This window comes from Bacillus rossius, chromosome 1 (genome assembly GCF_032445375.1).
Source record: "Bacillus rossius redtenbacheri isolate Brsri chromosome 1, Brsri_v3, whole genome shotgun sequence".
NCBI lineage: Eukaryota > Metazoa > Arthropoda > Insecta > Phasmatodea > Bacillidae > Bacillus > Bacillus rossius.
Window position 1 is genome coordinate 331,282,886 of NC_086330.1, and position 22,408 is coordinate 331,305,293.

General features: G+C 40.7%; 1 protein-coding gene across 3 annotated transcripts in view; it reads left to right on the top strand.

The window, feature by feature from the left end:
• The window catches only part of LOC134528048 (terminal nucleotidyltransferase 4B-like), a 72,876-nt gene that overhangs the window by 28,723 nt on the left and 21,745 nt on the right, over positions 1 to 22,408 (top strand). For all 3 annotated transcript variants that reach the window (XR_010074338.1, XR_010074337.1, XM_063361249.1), the window contains exon 6: positions 5,561 to 5,751. Coding sequence is in view for 1 of the 3 variants with exons in the window: in XM_063361249.1 (XP_063217319.1) it covers positions 5,561 to 5,751 (191 nt within the window). In the remaining 2 variants the exon portion in view is untranslated. The remainder of the gene's footprint in view (positions 1 to 5,560; positions 5,752 to 22,408) is intronic.

A 22,408-nucleotide genomic window follows, 5' to 3' on the forward strand; every position in this document is an offset into this window, starting at 1 on the left:
TATATTGAAAAGTTACAAAATGTTTTCCTCTCACTTCTTTTTGCTCATGATTACCTAAAATACCTAGCATTTTGAACAAACGTCGTCATCATCAGCTGTTTCCAGCCTGTGGCCGGGTTAGTGAAGTAAAGTGCGTAATACGAGAAATGTTTTTTCAAAATCTGGAAAATTTAGGGACTTTTTCATCACAGGTTTGCTAGCCATCCTGCAAGTTTTCAGTTTTTCGTTTAGAGTTAATCTTTGAGATATAAGTCTTTTTAGAAATTATTAGCATTGTTATTTGTAAGGAGCATTCATAAAGCAAATCTGAGCACCATTTTTAATTTTTTTAAGTAACCAACTTTATTGGTTCAACACAGAAAAAAAAATTTTTTGAGTGAATCTTAGGTTTTCAATTTTTAAAGCTTCGACATCAGATGTGAAGCTTTGCATAACAACAGATGTTTCAAGTGAAACGAATAGCAAATTTCCTGGTGAAGTCAAATTGAATATTATAAACAGTTTTGATTGATTCACTTAGTCAAAGCTTCACTGAGGTGTAGTAGCCAGTCAGTATTAATTTAAGGCATTCCCCTAACTTGTATATGATGCCTATGACTAGACACCTGCGAGTACTCGAAATTCGAGTTTCGAGTCGAGTTTTTTAGTAATACTCGAACTCGAGCTCGTGGCTTTTCAACAACTCGAAATTCGAGCGAGCTTTTCTTGCACTCTACCTATAGAAAAAAAAAGACTCTCATTATAAGGGAATAAAAGTCTTACAACACTATTATCCTTTACTTTATAATGTAACATGATCGACCGTATACATGAACACATCATTTTTACGTACCCGGGATTTACGAATTTCCGTGATGAATTTTTTTTACTTCAATAATTTTCCGCATAGTTTTAATGTATCACTTTCCTGCTTTATGCGGAAGTATTTCCCGCTTTATGCGGAAACATTTCCCGCATTTTACTGTAAAAAGCGTTTAAATTGTCCGGGGTCTCATCATTTACGCCATAAAATGTGTGATATAAAGTCCCGTTTAAAATTTTTATTAAAGTTCCTGCCAGTAATGGCGCACGTAATTATAAATATGAAGAAAAGACAAATGAACAACAACTTACGAAGAAATATGGATGATGTACCATAACTACAGTACAATTCCAATAGTTATCTTAAGATAATTACCATAAAAAGAACTAACGATTCTTTGTGGATACCATAACTACTGCAGAAGCATGATAGTTACCACATTTGCACTATAGTTGCCGTAATAACCGAGATGTGTATTTACCGTGATGGTAATGTATTTATTTAGGACATATTAAAAAAAAAGGATGTTAAATCTTGATATGTACGGTTGGCACATGTTGCTAAGAAATAATGCGATCTGAAAGAATGCAGTACTACTACGAAAAGTGAAAAGGGTACTAGTGGATTTTTAGGTTATGGCAGTCTCTTTCGTTTTTCAGTAATATCGGCCGAAAATTAACAAGAGTATTGGAAGTTGGCAGAAATGCCGATTCAACTAAATATTGGCAAAATCGGCTTCTTCAGTACAGCTCTACATTTGATGACATGAGTAAACATATTTCAGACTACAGGACATTGAAAAAGACTTTAATTTCCATGTAGGTTTATTGTGCGTAAGTTTTTTTTGCAAGTGTAAATTGAATTAAGTAAAATGCTTCTATTTTTATTACTTTAAATTGATTAAACTTAATGACAAGTTACAGATATTTGACACTAATTTCGAGGTTAAACAATTTGGTAAATATGTAGAGTAACGGTATATGCGAAAAAAAATGCTAAAAATCCGAAAATACTTTTATTCTATGCTCTTTCACTTCCTCTTTTCAAATCAACCGGCGGAGATAAGAAATTCCAAATACTTTAGGAGATATAGAATTTTTTAATTTTGCAATACAACACCTGTACAACCATTAGACCGACGCCATTTTTGTTATTTTGCCGTGTGTTCGTGAATGCATAATAAATAAAATGGTCGATTAGGTCAGGTCAGTTACATTATTAATACTTTCAAACTAAGCGGACATAAAAAATAATGTGAATTAATTTCAATGGTTCTTTAGTTTTAAAGTATTTATAATGTAACTGACCTGACCTAACAAACCCGGACAATATCAAAATAAAAAATAAAACTTTAAAATTAGAAACGTTAAAAACCCACCTAAGTTGGAGGCGGGTACATTTCCTTTGCCATTAGAAGGAAATGATGTAGTCGTTCACCTACGTCGCGATACCTCCGACGGATTAATAAATAAATAAATAATCACGTATTGGTTCATTTGAATACTGGCCAATCACGGAACTGTCACGTGACAAAATTGTCCAATAAGAAACATAATAGATACTCGTAAACCAGAAACAATGGTGATCGCCGCATGAATACCCAGGTATTGTGATGAAAATTAAAAAATTCGATATTCCTAAAGTATTTGGAATTTCTTATCTCCGCCGGTTGATTTGAAAAGAGGAAGTGAAAGAGCATAGAATAAAAGTATTTTCGGAATTTTAGCATTTTTTTTCCGCATATACCGCGACTCTACATATTTACCAACAATTTTACTAAAGCATTCCAGCCACACAGGTTGCCAGCGAGAGATGCTTCTCATCTGCTGTAAACACCATCTCCAATCGTAGAGCTAATTTAACTCCTGAACGTGCAGAACAAATTATTTTTCTGCATGATAGATTGAAGAACAGAATTTAATACTCTATGACAATCTCTCTCAGAATTTTTGTGCCGAAAAGTGGAAATGTTGAAACAATGTGAATGTACTTTTCAAACAACATGATTTTTGGTGCTCAGTTAGTTGAAGCTCAGTAAGGACTCCAGAAAAATTGACAAGGATGAAATTATTCCAAAGTTATGTTACATTTACACAAACATATACGTACTTGTAAACTGTGGTTATGTTAGTTGGATGATATCAGTTACTAATGAACCAATGGAAACAGGTTAGATTCAATGGAAAACATGTTTTTTTTCCTAGCAGTGCAAATTATAAAAGCACTCTGTAAATAGTTACCCAAAATTAATAAGCCCACTTCATTTTAATACTTTATTCAAACATTATACCTACTAAGTTTAAGGTAAAAATAATTTCCCAAAAGTGTAACTGTATCACAAAAGCTCAAGCTTCGAGAACTTTCAAGTAGGCTCGCTCGAGCTTGGCTCAAAGTAAAATTCTTAGGCTCGCAGACCTCTAATGTAGGTCTATCTATTTAGTAGGCTAACAATGATAATGGTTTCTTTTTTTATTTCCATATTTTTCTCAAAAGTTCTCACATTTTATTACTCCATCACAGTAAATTTATGTGCAATAAACTGAAAAAAAAAAAACTCGACTCGATACTCGCGAGTATTTTAGCAAACTCGCTCGAGCTCGACTCGAAGTGAAAATCTTCTGCTCGCAGAAGCCTACCTATGACATAACAAAACCAAATTTTGAAAGTTAAATGTTTGAAGCACGTACACTTTTTGAAACAAAGGTGGTGTCTTTAATTTTTTCTCCCCCAAGGTAATTTAACTAAAGTAGTTAATAAATTTTTATTTCAAATGCAGAGCTGCCAACCATTACGGATTTTCCGTAATTATTACGGATTTTAACCCCGAATTACGGAATTACGGAACATCGCTGGTTTATTACGGAAACAAGGCTTTGTGCTGCGAGGTAACGGAGAAAATTCCGTTTCTGCTGTGCTTGTTTCGTGAACGCAGTTTGAATACATCGCTTGGTTGCACAAATAACGGAACTAGTAAGTGTGCGCATGTACGATGTACTGTCGAAATAAGTAAATTAATTCTCGTGTTTACAAATAATAATGGGATGGTATTACGTCCGTTGTACGATACAACTAGTACATATTCTCAGACTTATCGTTTGAAGGCTACTTAAATCACGATAATTTTTGTACGGTACTTTGGCTAACCTGTGTTGTTAATTTATTTCTTGAAAGCCATTTTTTTTTTCATCATAGTGTTTTTGTCGTGTCTACAGACGTGAAATTTTTTTATGTTTTTCGATAGTGTTGTGTTCTTCAGTGCCGGTTTTAGAAATGAAGCGTGTGACAGAATAATGTGTATCTGGAAAAAAAAAAACACGCAAGTCTTCAGAGCTTTCGACTTAAATATTCAAAAGAATGGCCATGCTTGTCGTTTTCAAATGTTTGGAACGCCACGGTTTTGTAATGTATGCACGTGTGACTTTTCGATTGCACATGGTGGAAGGGATGACTGTAGACGGCATATTGAATCATAGAAACATGCAGAACATTTTAAAGCCGTGACGAGCAATAAATCTACTATATCTTCGTTTTTTCGCTACATCTGAAGAAACGAAAGTAACGAACGCAGTTATTGTTTACAAGTCCTTGTGTTTGTCTTGTTTGTTTACATGACATTTCTTATCCAACCAGGATAAAAAAAGCAAATAAAAAGACAGTTGCTTTAAAGTTTAACTTTGAATTGAAGATTCAAAATATCCAGTAAAATTATTAATATTTCTTACATATTCAGATGATTGTATTGTTCAAATATATTTTTTTTATTCATTAATTTGCATTGTATTCATATTTTTCTTTTTCTTTTGCATATTATTGTCCTTGTTTTATCTTGAGTGTGTGTTATAATGCCCCAGGAAAAATTTATCGTGCATGATTTACGCGTACTTTTTTCATATACCTAATTGCCATTACTGATAGGTGTGATTTGAGGTTGGCAGCTCTGCAAATGCACTCTTTTTGATTCTTTGTTTTTGACGTTTTGTTTAAAAATTTTAGCTATTAGTCGTTAATATTCCTTGTATGATACGAGGCATAAATTATATTTTTCCATCCTTTAATTCTTGGTTTCAGCCTAGCCAAGTACATATTTACTAACTGGTTAGAGTCTGGAACCTCCAGCAGAAAGTTAGTTACTATTTGATCAGGGCAGCTACAACTTAGCAAATATTATGCTAGTCCACAAATGTTGAGATGAATATGTGTTTATAGCTAAGTTGACAAGTTATACGGTAAGCTATGGCTTGATATATGGAAAACAAAAATGGCAGGGCCCAATCCCTCTTAAGGGGCCCACATAGCTAGGGGTATATTTTGTGTTGGTGAGGTGGGAAATTTATAATGACTATTGGTGTTTCTAGCGCGGTATTGCCTCATAGGTGCGAGGCTCTGAACTAGCGCATAGTCTGCTCGTCGTGCATTGGGCAATTATTATTAGTAACCATAACATTTTATTGCAGAGAAATGCAGATAAAGGTGTAATGCAAGTCCCTTGAGTGCTTTCAAGAATCTGTACCAGGGGTTTCATTAGTAAAATTTATCGTGAAAACATCCATTTTAGCCATTTTAACGCTTCTCAAAATAAAGTTTAAAAGAGAAATAAAAGAAACAGGACACAGCATATTTTTAAATGCTTTTCGTAAACAGACTTCACGCTTGATATCTTGAAAATTTTTAAGGTTTCATTTTTTTCTTCTTCTGAAACACTGCAAACTGTTTGTGTGCCCAGGTAGGCGGGTCCTTAATCCGTCACTGTTGTTCCAGGTTCAGCGCGACATGATAGACGGTCACCGCCCGTCCTTGCTGTGCATAGAGGACCCCCTCACGCCGGGCAACGACATCGGTCGCAGTTCATACGGGGCACTGCATGTCAAGCAGTCCTTTGACTACGCGTACATTGTGTTGACGCAGGCTGTCAACCCCATGTATAGGTGTTTCAGCGATGCCAACACCAGGTGAATTCATTTGGTGTTGATAATATTGCTCGAGTGCTGTTATTAATTTTTTCCAAACAAAATTAAGAATTAATATGGAAATTACGTTTACTCCTTAGTTGTTTGTATTGTAATAGCAAGAGAGGGTTTTGAATGGGTAGAGATAAGATTTCGTAATGAATTAGGGGGTGGGGGAATTTCAATACACCACATAACACCAAAATATGAATTTATTCACCACATTCCATCAAACATCAAACTCCAAATAAAATTGTGATGTGCTGCCAGCTAGACAATTTTTAAAGATTTGACTGGTACTTGTTCCAGGTTAAAGACAAGTTTCTTAGTATTGTATCAGTTATATCTCACGGCAACCGTGGTAAACAGCTTTTATTATATCTCACAAATTTACGAGAGCAGAAATTAATCTGGAGGCAAGGTAGACAAATTTTCAGTTATGAATTTTTCTTATAGTTTTCAAGACTTGCGCATCATTCTTCAGTATGTTTTTGTGGTTTTAAAATGAGTTTTTTTCATAGTGTATTCTTAATGCTAATTTTATACTTATCAGTATTATAATGTTTAAAGATTTTTTTTCTGGAATGGTTTCAGTTTAACATTGGCAAGTCAGTCTGTTAATGGGTTTAATGTTTCTCTCATATCTTCTATTCTTGCAATATTTTCACATTCCCTTAATTAAGACATCCTACAGCATTAATTTAGTTTAAAAATATATTATATCTTGGGTTTTCTTTTAGTTAAATGTTTTTGAGTACCATATTGAAATCCAGTTTTGCAATTTTTACGGAACCAGGAATGAATTATACAAAATCAGAATCGTATTTGATGTGGAAAGTTTTTATAGTTAGCTTAGGGCGAGAGTGTGGAAAGTGTAAAATAATGGTTTTGCTTTATTTTTAAAGAGTGGCTAGCAAAAGGGGAAACCTAGAGACCTGTGTCAGTTCTCCTGTTTTGCCATTACTTGGTTGGTTTCAGTTCATAAAAATTGTTTCCTAGAATCGGTTCTCAGTTTTAGGTTAATCTCTACACAGTTTCAAGTCATACATAAATTGTTAAATGGTGTGTTTGTTTAATATGATGTATCAGCACTCCAGTTTACCATAATCTGACCACTAACAAATCACCTAGCTCCCAAGTTAGAACAGTTGCTTCTCATGTCACTAGATAGACATTAAAAACCTTTTTTTTTGGGTCAGTATTTATTTTACGCACACCAATTAAAATTGCTTGAGAGAAATTGTAAATAATTGTTCACAAGAGATTAAGTTTACAAAAAGTAAAATATAAAATTAATACTGCAGTAGTCACACACCAAAGCAATTGCAAGTTATATGTGTATTATAATATTATAATGGGTAAGAGATGGAACCCCCAAGTAAACAGAGATCTGTTAAAAGAGTATAGTGTTACGAACGCGAGAGAAAATACCTTGATAGGCACCAGGTTCGGAGCAGGCTGGTGGCCATGCATGGCCACTTACGTCACGTCTTCGCTACTGCTTTCCCCCTCCGCTCTCCGCGCATCGTCCTGCCTCTGGCTATTATCACCTTTAGCGGCCTGGGAAATCCGGGCTTACAGAGGCAGCCACGTGGAATGGCATGAATAAGCGCCACCATTCTCGATGTTTCAGGCGTCTGGTAGGCCTGGGATGTAGCGACAGGATCAAGAAAGTGCGACTGAGTGGTGCAACACACACACACTCCCTGTCTCTCTCTCTCTGTCTGTGTGTGTGTGTGTTTGGGGGGGGGGGAAGGGGGGCGCACGAGGTAAGGGGCGAACCACTGTTGAGCCTAGCTTCAGTGAGGAGTGCGAACTGTGGAACTTGACGTAGAGTGACATGCGAATAAACATTTTTAAGTTGGTGATCAGACATTTTTAATTACAATTGTTTATGAACCCAGTTCTCCCCCACATTATACTCGTAACAATATTAATACATGATGTTGGTTGAATAAGTAGCTTAATTTTTGGGTGACACCAAATTCTTGGTTAAAATTGAAAAACAAAACATTTAGTAAAAATTAATTTCTTTAGTTTATACAAACAAGGGACATGTTAAAAAATCAATAAATACTAAATTAAATTAATAATTTAATCCCACTTATCTACTTGCAACAAAAAATTTAAGGGAAGCTAATTTTAATAATTATTTAATAAAAGCAAGTAGATATATCCATGCAATGAACAACCCAAAAATAGTATGGTAATCTGCACAGGTTTTTGTTCTAATTTGTTAATTATTACGAGTATAAATTGGCATTCAACCTTGATACGTGAGTGCTAATTCATTCTTCAACAACTTAAATCTAAATTATTAAGTTGATATTTTGAACACTGCTTTAAATATCATATACAGTTATATGTTACGTGAAAAATGTACATTATGTGAATTGTTTTACATTTTAGTGTACGAAAATCCAACATTCTTACTAGGTCACACTTCTAGTCAAATTTACCTTAACTAGACATCTGCGAGCAGGGTTTTTATAAGTCGAGTCGAGTTCGAGTCGAGTTCTAGGCAAAAACTCACGAGTCCGAGTCGAGTCGAGCGAGTAGCATTTTTCACATATTAATTCAAAATCAGTGTACATAAAAAAAATATATTTTTTTTTGTAACAGTAAAACTCTATTAAAAAAAATTCCTACTTAAGAATATTTTCTGCATAATGGTAATAAAATTAGAACTGGCACTGTAAACAAATACAATTTTAGAAATTTACACTTTTAATAAAAAATTTCCTGTTAATGAGTCTAACTCTAAATTTCTTGGTAACCTTGAGAATTATATTAACAGGGTTTACAGTATGTTACAGAAATTTACCTGGTGAATTTGTGAAACTGCATTTAATTATAAATAACTTACAAACAAACTGTGGTTACAATAGAGTTTTTACACAAGAAAAAATTTTCAATCAGTTTATTACAATTTAAAACGAGGGAAGATTTTTACAAAATTATTTTAACAACTTTGGTTAGGTAAAAGTCTCTCATGCAAAAAAATTAGTTGTTCCACATGTTGTGGCAAGAGATTCTCTCTCTTTGAAGTAACTGTATTTCCTGCAGAAGAAAACAGTCTCTCGCTTGCTACTTGTGTAGCAGGAATCCCCAAGTACTTTTTTGCCACTGGTGCAAGTAAATGGAATTTTGATTCATTTTGGCACCACCATGCCAATGGATTTTCTGAGCGGGGAATAGTGCCCTCCCTGAAAAAAGTCCTGATCTGAAGATCTCTCTCAATGCTCTGCACTTCTACAAAAAAAAAAATCACAATAATTAGTTCAGTTTAAAAAAAAATAAAACTGAAAAAAAAAATTAATAGAAATAACTCACCAGGTGTTGTAGATTGCTGTCCTTTCATTTCTTCAAAAACAGACCAGATATTGCTACTATCACTGCTGCTTGTAGGTACACTTGATTTACTTTCATTAGTAACACTTTGTGAGGAGGGCTGCATATTACAACTTTTCATTTCTAGGGCTTCTTTACTTATTTCATGCATTCCTAAGTCTTTTTCATACTTGTCAAGAAGAACGGCCTTGAATCTAGGATCAAGCATCATGGCGGTCCTATACACTTTATTCTTTTTGTATTCCGGGAATCTCGACCAAACACACTGCTTCAGTTGTTTTGCAAACAACACAGCTGAACCAGCTCCACTTGCATCAATGTGTTTCTTTAAAACACTATCGATTCCAATCAAAACTGGAATCACCATGGGTAATGTTGGAAGTCTGTCTACACACATTTCTTTAGTGGCTTCATAGATTGGCTGAAGCACTTGCACCATACCTTCTGCCATCTTCCAATCCTTGGCCGACAGTCCATCCCTACCATTTTCTACCAAATCAGCCATGACAGGTTGCTTTTGTTCTAGCAACCTTGAAAGCATCAGATATTCACTGTTCCATCTGGTGTCGACCATCTGAATCAGTTCATGAACTGGAAAACCTCCTTGTTTTTGTTTGGAGTGCAGTCTTTCCCTAGCCACATTGCTATGACTTATACGTCACTATATTTCTGGCAGAAGCAAGCAAATCAATGATACCGAGACCTTTCTTTGCATCACTGATGGCAAGTTGAAGCAAATGAGCAAAACACTGTATGTGTTCATATCCAGAAAGTGAAACAGCATTCACTATGTTTCTTGCATTATCAGAGACAACATATATAGGGACAGTCACCTCAGCAAGGCCCCACGTGTGAAGAAGTTCTGTCAGTTTTGAACTAATGGCCTCTCCAGTATGATTTCCCGGAAAATGTGAAATGCTTAACACATGTTTTTTGAGCTGAAAGTTGTTTGTTATGTAGTGAGAAGTCAGGGATATATATCCTTCTCCACTCCGAGAGGTCCACATATCAGTTGTGAAGGTCAAAGAAAATATGCTCCCTTCAATATCAGTCACCAATTCATCTTTAAGGATCTTTGACTGCTCATCAAACAATGCTGGGATTACAGACCTTGAAAATGTAGTTGCTGATGGCAGGTTGTACCGCGGCTCCATGGTTTCACAGAGTTGTTTGAAACCATAATCTTCAACTATTGTGTAGGGCTGGAAATCTGTTGCCATCATTTTTCCTATACACATTGTGATTTCTTTTGCTCGGGCATGATCCCGAGGGAACTTTGCTGGCTTCTGGAATGCTTCACCAAGGGTCGTTTGCTTGAAATTGTCATTTATTTTTCGTTTCTGTGAAGGTGTTCTTGTTGAATGTTCTTCCTTTAGTTTCTTGTAGAGGTTAAGTTCATTAGAATGCTTCTCTAAATGACGAATCAAACTTGTAGTGGAACCAGTTGGAGTCTTCAGAGATTTGAAACATGTTTTGCACACTGCATCACAACTGCCATGCTTGTTGTAAAAGTTCCAAATTACTGACTTTCCTGAAAACTGCGAAGAATGAGATGATGTGGCATCCATCTCAACACTCAAAACGTATTACTTTCACAACATAAAACCTGATTTTTGAAAACTACTTTATGATTCTGCTCGCAAAAATATCCACGCCTAATTGCATTTAATTACACACATCCCGGTAGTGATCAGTTTTCAACTGCTGAAAAATAAATATATATATATTGATTGATCAGGTAGTAATGGAGATATTCCAAACAAAATTGACCAAAATGTAATGTTTTTTAATTGTAATCATTGGAAACAACTATCACAATGTCAATAATTATTATTAGGTTTGCTATTGTAGTACAATATTTTGGTTTTTACAAACAAAACGAATAAATAGTTAGAAAGAAAATGTTGAATAAATCCGTACAAGTTGGTACATTGAAGTTTGTTACTCCTAGTCACGTGGTCGATATATCGATGCATCGAACTTGTCAACAGAAACGTATCTGACTTGGCCTATACTGAGTTAAGCATCACAAGATAAAATAATAAACATGTTTATCAAATAGTATTTTCAGAGTATCAATAATTAAAAAATAAAATTAAAATGTTTAGGATGCTGCTTGCCTAAAAATTTACAAACGTTTCCGTTTCAATATTTGCAAATTCACAGCCGCCAACTGCCTTTCTAAAATTTTCTATTGATGTAAACCGAGCATCTCCGAACATGCACGAAGACGGCACACTTTTACGGGAACTTGGTTATGTTGCTTTAGAACTTATTTGACTATTTTATGTAAAAACAACATTTGCAACGCATTTCATGCAAGTTACATTAACGTTTTAAGGGGAGATATATTAAACTGAACGTAATTTTCGCATTCAAGTCACACACGTTTTGGTTCATGGCTGTATTGTTTACCGTGACACGTGGCTAACGAAAATAAAAGACTAGGTTGTTTACAATGCCAAATGAAGCATTGTAATAAATAAACATCACACTATTCACTTTAAACTTTTGTTTCGTTGAAACGTTTCTGATTGTACGTTATTAAATGCAGCTGTGTTACCGTAAAATGAGGGAAATGCTTCCGCATAAAGCGGGAAAGTGATACATTAATGCTATGCAGAAAATTACAGAAATAAAAAAAAAATTAATCACGGAAATTCGTAAATCCCGGGTACGTAAAAATGAGGTGTTAATGTATACGGTAGATCATGTTACATTATAAAGTAAAGGATAATAGTGTTGTAAGACTTTTATTCCGATATAATGAGTTTTTTTTCTTCTAAAGGTACAGTGCAAGAAAAGCTCGCTCGAATTTCGAGTTGTTGAAAAGCCACGAGCTCGAGTTCGAGTATTACTAAAAAACTCGACTCGAAACTCGAATTTTGAGTACTCGCAGGTGTCTAACCTTAACCTGAACCCAAAGCAACATACACTTTCAGTAGGTACATAAACATCAAAACAAGGTATTTTTAATTTGTAAGACGAGGCACACGCTGCACTAAATGTTAGACCTTGAATCAAAAGGACGCCTTGTTTTTAAAAATCTTCCCACTGCAATCAATATATCGCTCACAGAAGAGAGCATCTTTTTTCTGTGTTCACCACGTTCATGTGTTATTGTAGTCTTTCTCAAGCTTTTAGTTCGGAAATTTAAAACTTCACCCATTACTAGATTTATTGATTTTTTTTTTTTTGCGAATAATGTACCATGACATAAGTGTAGATCTTCATTAAAATATTTTTCAATCTTAGGGGTTTTGTTGTTGTTTTTGTTATTGACAAGTAACTAGGCCTGTGCGAAGCTTCGCAAATGCGAATCGATTCGAATCATAATTTAATATTCGCTTCAATTCAAATACATTTTAAATATTCGCATGTTTAGAATAATTCGTAGCCGAACCACTACGTATCGACTAATAGCGTGCGCGAGTCGACAATCGATCCTTACTTTGTAACAATCGATATTGCTTCTTGACACAATCGTTTCTTTGTTCCTTTGAACGGTAAATAACAGAACACTTGCTCTCACTTGCTTTTGTTTTTGAGAACGTGGGAGAGGTCTGCGCTTGTTAAGTTTTAAAAAACCACGAAAAGATACTGGTAATTAGCGGACCGGAGATTATGTCTGATTTAAACTCAGAAAATACGCCCAAAAGAAGAAAGAGTGAAGTATGGCATTATTTCACGAAAGGGAACGACGACGTTGCGATGCTAAAGTTGTTTTAAATAAAACTTGTGCTACCTGTCCAAACCGAAAGTTTATTAATTCAAACTTGACGGAAATATACAGTTTTAATTACTGTAACCTAGATGTCCCGTTTTAGTTACTCTAACCTATTTTAAACAATGTCTGGAGAAATTCAAACGGAGTAATTGAAACGCGTGTACATATGATATAATTCGCCGAGGTGGACTGGAGTTAACAAACCAATGCCTTTATACAATTATTTCAAAAGGAGAAATAATGTATGGGAAATTTATTGACTTACAATTTGAATGGATTTAGAGGTTAGGAAAAGGGACGTGTAGGCCTGTATTTAAATAAAACAAGCAGAGACTTTATGGGGAAGCTGGGTGAAGGTTTGAGACTCGATTGACTATCCAGACTAGGCTGTTAACGGTAAAGAGCATTTTAAAATCAATATAGGAATAACATTACAACATTCTTTGTTTTAATTTCAATTTGAGTATTATTTTATATGCTTAGTGAAAATGGCAGCGAATTATACAAGTCCATATTTATTCTTAACGTCTTAAAGTTTAACTATCTACCATGTTAACTACCATGTTATCTACCATATTAACAAAAAATATAGAAAATAATTTCTCTATATATTATTTATTTTTTAATACACACACCACACATATAAGTACCTTTATGTTGTGGTTCGGTTACAGGTACAACCACTACATTGCAAAATCACTTGCAGGCTAAACATGCAGCATTATACCATCGCATGATGCAAGATAAGAAAGAGACCTCAACATTAAAACCAAATCCCGAACAAGCTACTAAAACAAGCTTGCAGCAGCCGACCATTTCACAAGTATTAATGAAATCCACAAAAATGCCACCAAGTGACCCCAGAGCTCAGTCCATTACGAAACAAATTACAAAAATGTTGGCAACAGAGTTGTTGCCATACGATTTCGTAGAAGGTCAAGGTTTCAAAGAACTGATGGCCAACCGGCACGTAGCACCAACTTACCAAGTACCTTCTCGGACCACATTTTCCGAACACTATGTCCTGGCCCTCTACGAAGAAACTAAACAGGCACTTCAGTCAATGCTTGTTGCAGACTTTCCATCACTGTCAGCCTTATCATTAACATCAGATGGCTGGACTTCTCGTTCCAATGACAGTTACATCAGTCTGACGTGCCACTACCTCAGGCCCGATTTTTCCCTGGTTTCATTTGCCATGAGCAATATTGTAGTTCAGGAATCTCACACAAGTGTCAACATTGCTACAGCAATTAAATCAGTTTTATGTGACTGGGGTATTTCTGTTGAAAATGCCACTATACCCATTTTTTGCATCACTGACAATGCTGCAAACTATAAATTAGCATGTTCATCACTATTTCATGAAAATGCCCGAAATTGTTTTGCCCATTCGCTTCAATTAGCCATTGAAGATGCAAAAAAAGAATGTGCAGGTACACAAACACTCCTTTCCAAAGCAAGAGCTATTGTTGGTCATTACCGACGCAGTAGTTCTGCAAGGAAACGACTGCACAAACTTCAAGAACAGATGAACATACAAAAACTGGAGGTTATCCAAAATGTGGACACACGTTGGAATTCTGAGTTTGCTATGCTGAAGCGGCTGATTCAGATAAGACCTGCTATGGTGGCCGAACATGCAGATTCAAACAGTACAGAAATGCTCTCTGTGTCAGAGTGGAAGCAAGCAGAAGGTATTGTTGAGATTTTAAAACCTCTTGCAGAGGCCACTGATGAAATGAGTGGGGAAAAATATGCTACATGTTTGGAGTGTGTATAGTGTACATAGGTATTTAAGTACTTTTGCTGATTTTACGTGTGCAACAAATTCGAGACTGAACATTTGAACATTTGAATTCCCGCGCTGCACAAGTAGCAGCGCCACCCCTTCACAGTTGGCCACCATGGTTCCAGAGTTGGCAACGCGTCCAAGGTTGGCAGCGCGTCGAACTTCCGTCAGGAAGTCAGTTCATCGTGTGTTTTCGTGATGGTAAGTGTGGCTATCGGGCCCGCTCACCATTGTTTTTCGTCTCGTAACGCAATCCGTTGCAATCGTTGTTTGTACAGTCAATTATTTCGCGTGATGCGAACATTTGGTCCTCCGGGCCGGATCTATTTGTGCCGGCGTCGCTTTCGTTGTTTCGGCGTGTCGTGTGCCGCATGGTGAACGTTTTTGTGTGTAGGGCGAATTTCTTGGGTATGTAATTTTCTCTAACCTTTTGTGCTTCGTTGAACGTTGAGCTTGTCTCCGCTGTAGTTACTCGTGCGTCACCGAGGTAGCATTTACCGGCATACTTTTCACGTGGTGGTGTTTTAGGTTATGTGTTGAGTCATTGTACTACGTGACTATTTACTATGGCGGATAAACGGTCAGCGCTGTGTCGCGAGGTAAGGTGGCTTCGTACTGGAGCGAGTCCCCTCCCTGCGTCCAATATTTACTGTGCTGCCTGAATAAGAAGGGAGCGGCCTGACTGGCGCGAGTAACTTCTGGCTGGAGGTTCCTAAGAGGGGTAGGTAGGATTTTCCCCCACCTTGGGATGCCCTGAAAGTGGCTCCCAGTGTCCCTCGGCTGATGCCCACTTACTTGCTGCGGTCTCCCTTTTCCTGCAGTAGTAGGGCTGACCTGCTGGCTGGCAGGCAGGCTGGCTGCTCGACTGGCTGGCTGGCTGGCTGGCTGGCTGGCTGGCTGGCTGGCTGGCTGGCTGGCTGGCTGGCTGGCGGACTGGCGGACTGGCTGGCTGGCTGGCTGGATAGGTCCCCGAGGTTCTCCCTCACCCCGAAAGGATACTCTCCGATATGCGGTACGGGTTTATTACGCACACTCGCGGTTCGTACCGACAGCCTCCCGATACACACTAACTCACGGACTCGGTTGTCGGTCTTCTGCCCTTGGCTGGCAGGCTCGGCTGCCAGCGAAGGCGCGGTGAGCGGTTGAAGGCGCGGTGAGCGAGGCTCGGCAGCCAGTGGTGCCTCGAGGGCACCGACTGACTTCCTGGCCCAAAGGCCAGCCTTATATACCCCTCCTGAGGGCCAGGGCGTGACGTAGGAAGGGCCGAGGGTTCCAAGAATCACGGGCGCTTCCAGGAATTCCAGCCGGCCTACGTGACTTGGTCGGACCTCGGCTTGGTGGGTGAGGGGAAGGCGGGTGGAGGCGGCTGGGCAGACGGAGGTGGGTGAGGAGGGGGAGGCTGCGCGCGCACCCGCTCGGCCTGGCGAGAGAGGGGTAGGCGAGGGGTGGCGGCCAGTAGGCGGTGCTGGGTGAGGAGGGGGAAGCTACGCGCGCACTCGGCTGGCCTGGCGAGAGAGGGGTAGGCGAGGGGTGGCGGCCGGTAGGAGTGTGCGCGCGCACCCAGCTGGTTGGCATGGCAACCAAGGACGCGGCGTGGTTGCCCTGGCAACGGCGACGCGGTGGTGGCCGGACGGTGACTGCTGTCGCGGCCGTCAGTGGCGGCGGCGCGCACACGTGTTTAGGAAGGAAGGGGCTGACGGCTTCGTGATTATAGACGTGCGCGGCACGTCGCACGTCAGCTGATACGCGTGCGCATCGCAGAGAGTCGCCTGAAGCGGGCATTTGACCTTTCTCAAAGCGCGCGTGAGGACCCCTCGCAAAGAAACTTATTTCTTGCAACAGTGCGCGACTTGGAAAACATAAAGGAGCAGTTCGAAGTTGACTGCGTCGCGGTGGAAGCAGCCATCGGCGAAACAGATGTGGACGTAGCTGAGCACGCTTCTCGCATGGAAGCTTTCGATGATAAATACTTCCAAATCAGGGCCGCTGTAGCCGGCATAGAGGACTCAAAGGTACAGCCCTCCAGCCAACCACAGTCTCAGGTGAGCAAACCACGGGTGGCCCTGCCGAAGATATCACTTCCAAGTTTTGATGGTAGTCCACAGCAATGGCCCAACTTTTCGAACTTGTTCAGTACACTTATCACCAATAATAGTGAGCTTTCCCCTGTAGAAAAGTTAGCCTATCTGAGATCTGCCCTCAGTGGAGAGCCTTTAGGGATGATCAGTTCCTTGACTATGTCCAATGCCAACTTTGATGTGGCCTGGAAGCTACTCGCAGGGCGGTATGAAAATAAGCGACTTGTCGTGGCAATACACGTAGATGCACTCTTGCACGCACCAGCTGTTACCTCTGACTCACCTAAAGCACTACGCCAATTGTTGACAAACATCACTGAGAGCATTTCTGCCCTGACGGCACTGGATGTGCCAGTGACTCAGTGGGACTTGATCCTGCTTCCTATCCTATGCAAGCGCTTAGATTCTTGTCTTCAGACACAGTGGGAAATGTCGCTTACTAATGAGTTCCCTACAGTGAGTGATTTCGTAAAGTTTTTGGAAAAGCACTGTCGCGCTCAGGAGGCTGTTGCTCAGTCGCGTGGCAAGTCGTCAGGACTGCAGCCGCCCATGAGAAAATCTTCTCCACCATTCGCTGGCTGGAAGCAATCTCGTGGTCAAGCGCTGAATAGTTTAGTCAGCTCCTCACAGACCTGCGGTCTGTGTGGTGGCCCACATGCTCTTGTAAAATGCAGTAAGTTTAATCAAAGTGACCCTAAAGATAGGTATACCATTGTGAAAAGACAGGATCTGTGCTTGAATTGTCTTTCGCCTGCACATCGAGCCAAAGTTTGTCCATCGTCAGCATGTCGTCATTGTGGAGCTCGCCACCATACTTTGTTACATTTTAAGCAGCAACCTCCCGAAGGCAGCTGTACATCTCCAGAAGGCTTCAACGCTTTGTCAACAGAAGCTAATTCTGCGACAGTTGCCGTTACCGCCGCAGCCCTGAGCTGTTCTAAGACTGTCCTGTTGTCAACTGCTCAGGTAAACATCCTCGACCGCACTGGTACACCATTTGTTGTTCGGGCACTGCTTGACACTGCTAGCCAAGCTAGCTTCATTTCAGAGAAGTGTGTTCAGAACCTGCGGTTAACTAAAAGGGGGACGCATTTGCCCATACAGGGCTTATCCAACACCCCTGTCAATGTGGCCAAATCCTATGTTTCAGTTGTTATCACACCAGTTGGCATCTTAGCGTCTCAGTTTGCGCTGGATGTTTTTGTGCTTCCTCGTATAACCAGTAGCGTGCCAGGTACAAAGTTGTCTGATAGGGTTCGTAAATCTGTGGCACACTTGCACCTTGCTGATCCTGCCTTTGACACTCCTGGTCCAGTCGACCTACTTATTGGTGCTGACCTGGTTCCGTATTTAATGAAAGGTGGAAAGATTGATGGGTCTCCAGTGGCTCTAGACTCTGTACTAGGTTGGATCCTGATGGGGAAGGTGGAAATTGAACAGACTTCAACCAACATGACATCCCTTTGTGTTTCGCTGGTGACCTCTCATCCCGCATTACCTGATGTCATGAGAAGGTTTTGGGAGATTGAAGAATTTCCCCTTGTGAAGCATCAGTCTCCCGAGGATGTACACTGTGAAGAGCTGTTTGTGAAGTCTTACACAAGGCATGAGACCGGCCGGTACAGCGTTGCGTTACCGTTTTGTCAGCCTGAGCCAGAGTTAGGGTCCTCTAGACCTCAAGCCATTAATCGTTTGCTTCGCCTGGAAAGACGTCTCAAAGGGGACCCTGCCCTCAAGCAGAAGTATTCCGAGTTTATGGAGGATTATCTCGCGATGGGCCACATGGAAAGAGTCGCTGAGACAGAAATGGACTGTGCCCATGCCTTCTATATACCTCACCACGCTGTCGTGAAACCAGACAGCTCCACTACAAAGGTGCGCGTTGTTTTTGATGCATCAGCCAAGAGTTCCACAGGTGTGTCGCTTAATGATACTTTGTTAACAGGGCCAAAATTGCAGCAAGATATTTTTAATCTACTATTGAGCTTTCGTTTACATGTTGTAGTTTTCACCGCAGACGTAAAACAAATGTATCGCCAGATCCATGTCCATCGTCATCATCAGGATTATCAACGTATTGTGTGGCGCTCTAGTGACGCAGCTCCAGTCCAGGACTACAGGCTGAAAACTGTGACCTATGGAGTGTCTTCAGCCCCATTCTTGGCACTCTGCACTCTTAAGCAGCTGGCTGAAGATGAGAGAGAACAATTTCCCACTGCCTCTCGAGTGTTGTTGTCGGATGTTTATGTGGACGATGTTGTTACGGGTGCGCCGTCTGTGGACTCTGCCGTGGCCATGCAGCAAGAGCTCATCAAGCTTTTAGCGAAAGGGGGATTTCAACTCCGAAAATTCATGAGCAACCATCCGACACTCCTGAATTGGCTTCCTGCTGAGGATATTGAAACCCTCCAACCGTTAGCCTTGGATCAGGACAGCTGCACTGTAATCAAGGTACTGGGACTACAGTGGAACCCCACCTCCGACACATATTCATACAAGGTCCGAGCCAGCGCCTGCCCTGCGACAAAAAGGACAATTTTATCGAATGTGGCAAGGATTTTCGATCCTCTCGGTTGGTTGACACCTATCAGCATGTTTGCAAAATGTCTCATTCAAGTCCTTTGGGTTCAAAATCTCGACTGGGATGCAAAACCACCACCAAACATATTAGACAGCTGGAACAAGTTCAACAGCCAGCTCCCTCTTCTGTCTGCACTCAACATCTCTCGCCTTGTCAGGGGAAAACAGGGCTGTTCCTATCAACTTCATGGATTTTCAGACAGTTCAGAATTGGGTTATGCAGCAAGTGTCTACCTTCGTGTGGTTGATGTTGATGGGACAATCACGGTACACCTGCTCGCTGGCAAATCTAAAGTAGCCCCTGTCAAGGCCCAGTCTCTACCTCGGTTGGAGTTGTGTGGAGCTCTTCTCTTGTCTCGGTTGCTTCGTCACATGATAAATGTGCATGGAATGGAACTTGAATTCACCTCCATTGTTGCCTGGACTGATTCACAAGTAGCCCTAGCGTGGATCCACTCTTCATCTCATGAGTTAAAAACATTTGTGGCAAATAGGGTTAGTGAGATTCAGGACCTGACCCCTTCAAGTTGGTGGAGGCACGTGCGTTCAGAACACAACCCTGCTGACTGTGGCTCACGTGGATTGTTACCTGCCCAGATACTTGACCACCACCTTTGGTGGACAGGCCCTGCATGGTTGACGTTACCTGCAGATGAATGGCCTGCAAGTGCTTTGTGTAGTGACATTTCCGATTTGGTCCAACAGGAGAAGAAGTCGTTGGCATTGGCAACTATTCTGTATACTGAAGACATTGAGTCACTGGTCGAACGTTTCAGCAGTCTAATGAAGTTACTGAGAGTGACTGCCTATATTCTGCGTTTTGTTGCTAATTGTCGTCACTCACAAAGTGCTCGTGAATCAGGGACCCCGTGTCCTCGTGAGTTGGAGACTGCCTTAAATTTCTGGATACTTCGAGTTCAGTCAATGGTGTTCAAAGATGACCTGGCCTCTTTGAGAAAGAATAAGCGAACCTCACCACAGATACGGAAGCTTCATCCTTTCCTCGACTCTGATGGGTTTCTTAGGGTGGGTGGCAGGCTTGACCAGTCGAAGCTCCCGTTTCAACACAAACACCCGGCCTTGCTTCCTAAATCAAACCCCTTGACGAGCAGGATTATACAACACTATCACAACGTCAATCAACATCCCGGGATACAAGCACTTCAAAGTATTCTTAGAGAGAAATTTTGGATTCTCTCAGATAAGCAGGCAATCACCAGCTGTGTTCACCGCTGCTTGAAGTGTTTCAAGGCACAGCCACCCACTTTCACACCCCTCATGGGAAGTCTCCCGGCCATGAGAGTCCAGCAAGTGAAACCATTTTCGAAGGCCGGCGTGGATTACGCTGGCCCCTTTTTCATAAAACTGGCTCGTGTGCGCAAGGTCACTCTGTTAAAGGCCTATCTGTGTATATTTGTATGTTGTACCACTAAGGCGGTTCATGTGGAATTGGCGTCTGACCTGTCGACTGAGGTGTTCCTTGCTGCATACAAACGTTTCATCGCCCGCAGAGGGAGATCCTCTGACCTCTATAGCGATTGCGGGACAAACTTTGTTGGAGCCCACAACCAGCTGACAGAACTGCAACGCATGTTGTCATCCTCATCGCATCAGCAGACCATAGTGGATTGTTTGGCTCCCTTTGGAGTGAGGTGGCACTTCAACCCTCCAGCCGCTCCTCATTTCGGAGGCTTGTGGGAGGCTGCAGTTAAGGCGTTCAAGTCACATTTAAATCGGGTCATTGGTGAACAGATTCTCAGCTTTGAGGAACTCTACACGGTCGTGGTCCAAGTGGAGGCCATACTGAATTCTAGGCCACTTTGTCCATTAAGTTCCGATCCCAATGATCTGCGTGCTCTCACCCCAGGACACTTCTTGACCATGGAGCCGCTGGTTACGCATCCTGAACCCGAATCGGAACAGGTACAACTTAACAGACTGCAGCGTTGGCAACTAGTATCGCGGTTGCATCAGGACTTTTGGCACCGGTGGCACCGCGAATATCTGCACACACTGCAGCAGCGTTCGAAGTGGCAAGATCAAACGATAGCTCTCACACCAAACCAATTGGTGTTGATAAAGGAAGATAGAGTACCTCCCCTGCAATGGAAGTTGGGACGTGTCCTGCATCTTCATCCTGGATCTGATGGTGTGCCTAGGGTCGCTACAGTGCGTACCACCTCTGGGAGTCTAAAACGCCCTGTAGTGAAGTTGTGCCCATTGCCTCTTGAGTAGTGTTGAAATGGGTCATTTCAAGGTGGGCGGAATGTTTGGAGTGTGTATAGTGTACATAGGTATTTAAGTACTTTTGCTGATTTTACTTGTGCAACAAATTCGAGACTGAACATTCGAACATTTGAATTCCCGCGCTGCACAAGTAGCAGCGCCACCCCTTCACAGTTGGCCACCATGGTTCCAGAGTTGGCAACGCGTCCAAGGTTGGCAGCGCGTCGAACTTCCGTCAGGAAGTCAGTTCATCGTGTGTTTTCGTGATGGTAAGTGTGGCTATCGGGCCCGCTCACCATTGTTTTTCGTCTCGTAACGCAATCCGTTGCAGTCGTTGTTTGTACAGTCAATTATTTCGCGTGATGCGAACACTACATCATCAATGGTAATCCCAATTTTGCACTGCTTGTTGGCTAACCTTGAGCTGCATATTCGCCAGAAGAAAGATGGAGTAACATTTGCAAGAGCGTTAATAAAATTTTTGAAATCCAGATTCCAAAATTTTATTATGGAGTCAGTGAATCGTATTTCAATGTTAATAGATCCAAGGTTCAAGGGTGTGTTAATTTCTGACACAGAAGCACAGGCTACACTGATTTCTGCACTCAGACTATTGCCAAAAGAAAATAAGTTACCTCAAGATGTACCTACATCCTCTCAGAGTACAGCATCAAGTTTGTGGTGTGTCCTAGATTCTATTCCTAATCAAGTCGACATAGATGAATCGGAGGAAGTGAGAAGATACCTCAAAGAACCACGTCTTAACAGAGGTGATGATTCCCTTCACTGGTGGAAAATTGAAGGCAGAAACAAATATCCTCACCTAGCACAGATTGCTGTTAAATACCTGGGTATTCCTGCAACTCAGGTATCGTCAGAGAGACTTTTTTCTTCTGCAGGAAATGT